A 2,188-nucleotide genomic window follows, 5' to 3' on the forward strand; every position below is an offset into this window, starting at 1 on the left:
CACTTTTATTCCCCGCAATTAATGTTTCCGGGCCTCATTTCAATTAATGATTTGACTCTGGTTTCAAAGTTTGTATAAATCTAAGACATGATTTGATTATTTTTTTTGTATACCAGTTTATTAACATTCTTGGAAGAATGAAATTAAGGCATTACTTGCTGTAAGTTTAACTATAAAAGGGAAAATTAATGTATGACCTGTTTTTCTGTAACATGCTGGTGTATATTTTGTGAAATACCATATATATTCTGAAATAAATTGTACTAATTGATCCAACATAACATGATCTTCCATTCCATATATTTTCATGATAATTAGCTAATGTTTTTAGCATTATGTATATACCTAGCAAGGGGAACTGCTGCTGGTGTGTTCACTGATATAAGTTGTATACTGTGATTTCCATTGCTCCAGCATAAGCTTCAGAGCCAGAAAAATGCAAATCCATAATTTTCATTGATGAATTTCATTCACTGAACAATATTGAGAATATTACATGTTACAATTAACTCAATTCTGCAAAATCTGATTTACAAGAAGGATTGTTCTAAATTTCTAGTCAGTAAATCTCAACATTGTTCAGTGACAATATTCTGATTGAGTTACTTCTGGAAGTGAACAATGAGATAACTTTTTCCTTGCTTGATATAGTTGTTTTTTTGTTCTTGAAGTTTAAATATTCAATTGAATCAATTGTTGGTTAACCTACATTAACATGATGTTGTTAACTTGGATGTCTGGAGTGATCATAATCAATCATTATTAAAGAACAAGGGCTTTCCTTTGTGAGACAGTGATGCTCGTAATGTAATCAATTGTCTGCATCATGTTAAGTTATTCATATGAGATGGCACTCATGGTGTTTTCCAGTTCACAAACCAAAATCTATTTTGCCAATTTCTCGGCACAGAACCTGCAACTTTTACATAGAAACCTCAATTGTAGGTTCTTTAGGTTAATATTGGAACAAATACAAGCCTAGATCTATGATCTATTCACGATATAACTAGGATATTCTGTACCACCTCCATGTGAGATACACCAGGAAATCAAACGGCACGAAAACTAAAAACATGCCATTTAGATTATCCAATGTAAAAATTTCAAGTGAAAAGGAAAAAGAAAAAAAGAAAAAAAATTTGCATCTGCCTTATCTGATCACCCATCAAACACTTGTAAGCTGAGGATGATGTCTTGAATGGTGAATCTGTTGAAGTTGTAAGCTTTTCAATGCAGCCCCACCTGACCTTCTTTTCCAAAGACTATCCACTTGTCTCTCTTCCTCTGGCTTCTGCACTCTCTTGATCACAGGTAGAGGAAGATCCATATTTTCAATGCTGATGGGAACAGAATTCTCATTCCTCTTACACCTGTGCCTGTGGCTCCTGGACACATTTGCACTGTTTACTGTTCCTCTTGGCCTAGCTCCACAGGTGGAGACAGTAGGAGCCGCAACAGTGGTGGTGGTGCTGCCTAAGTTTTTGCCAGAGAAGAGTTTTTTAAGCTTGGCATACTTAACACCAGGGGAAATGATGTTGGTGTTGGTGTTACTTTTGGTTGTGAGAAGTCCAACTATTTTGTTGTGCCTCTTCACCTGACCCATGCAGCCAATTCTTGGGGACAAAGGGTCATTGGAAAAGGATCCTGGTTGGTCTCTGCACTGTGGAAGATTCACATCTTTGATGGATGGTCTTGAACATAGCATTGGCAGGAATGTGGTTCTGCGATGGATGTGCAGGTTGTGATGGTAAAAGTAATGATGGGGAAGGTGATGATTTTCACTGCTCATGCTTAGCTGATATAGGGTAGAGAAAATATGTGAATGGACTTGTTAAGTGTTTTGGGTGGTTTAAGTTGTGACTTTGAGATTGCCAAATATACAAGAAGACCATGTGTAATTTTTGTGACCCTTTCACTTACTTGCTCCTCTAGAGTAAAGAAATAAATAACAATTAACAAGATGACAAAGTGAAATAGAAGAAATCATTGCAGAGAAGGAGCCTCATAGAAGATTGGTGCACACTAGAAAGAAAAGAGAACCAGGACAATTCTGGACCATTATTTTGATTTAATCTGGAGTTTAATGTGGATCAGAATTTGTTTATGTTTAAGTTCTTTAATACAAATTTAGGAGAGGAAAGTGGTAATGAGTTTGTGTAGAATCCCTGTGTGTGTGATGGTGTGTGAC

General features: G+C 36.1%; 1 protein-coding gene across 1 annotated transcript; it reads right to left on the reverse strand.

Moving 5' to 3' along the window:
* Positions 1–806: 806 nt before the first annotated feature.
* LOC137826050 (uncharacterized) lies at positions 807–1,908 on the reverse strand. Its single transcript, XM_068631892.1, has one exon. The coding sequence runs from the start codon at positions 1,787–1,789 to the stop codon at positions 1,166–1,168; it is 624 nt and encodes a 207-aa protein (XP_068487993.1). The 5' UTR covers positions 1,790–1,908; the 3' UTR covers positions 807–1,165.
* Between the last annotated feature and the right edge of the window lie 280 nt (positions 1,909–2,188).

This window comes from Phaseolus vulgaris, chromosome 8 (genome assembly GCF_000499845.2).
Source record: "Phaseolus vulgaris cultivar G19833 chromosome 8, P. vulgaris v2.0, whole genome shotgun sequence".
Lineage (NCBI taxonomy): Eukaryota > Viridiplantae > Streptophyta > Magnoliopsida > Fabales > Fabaceae > Phaseolus > Phaseolus vulgaris.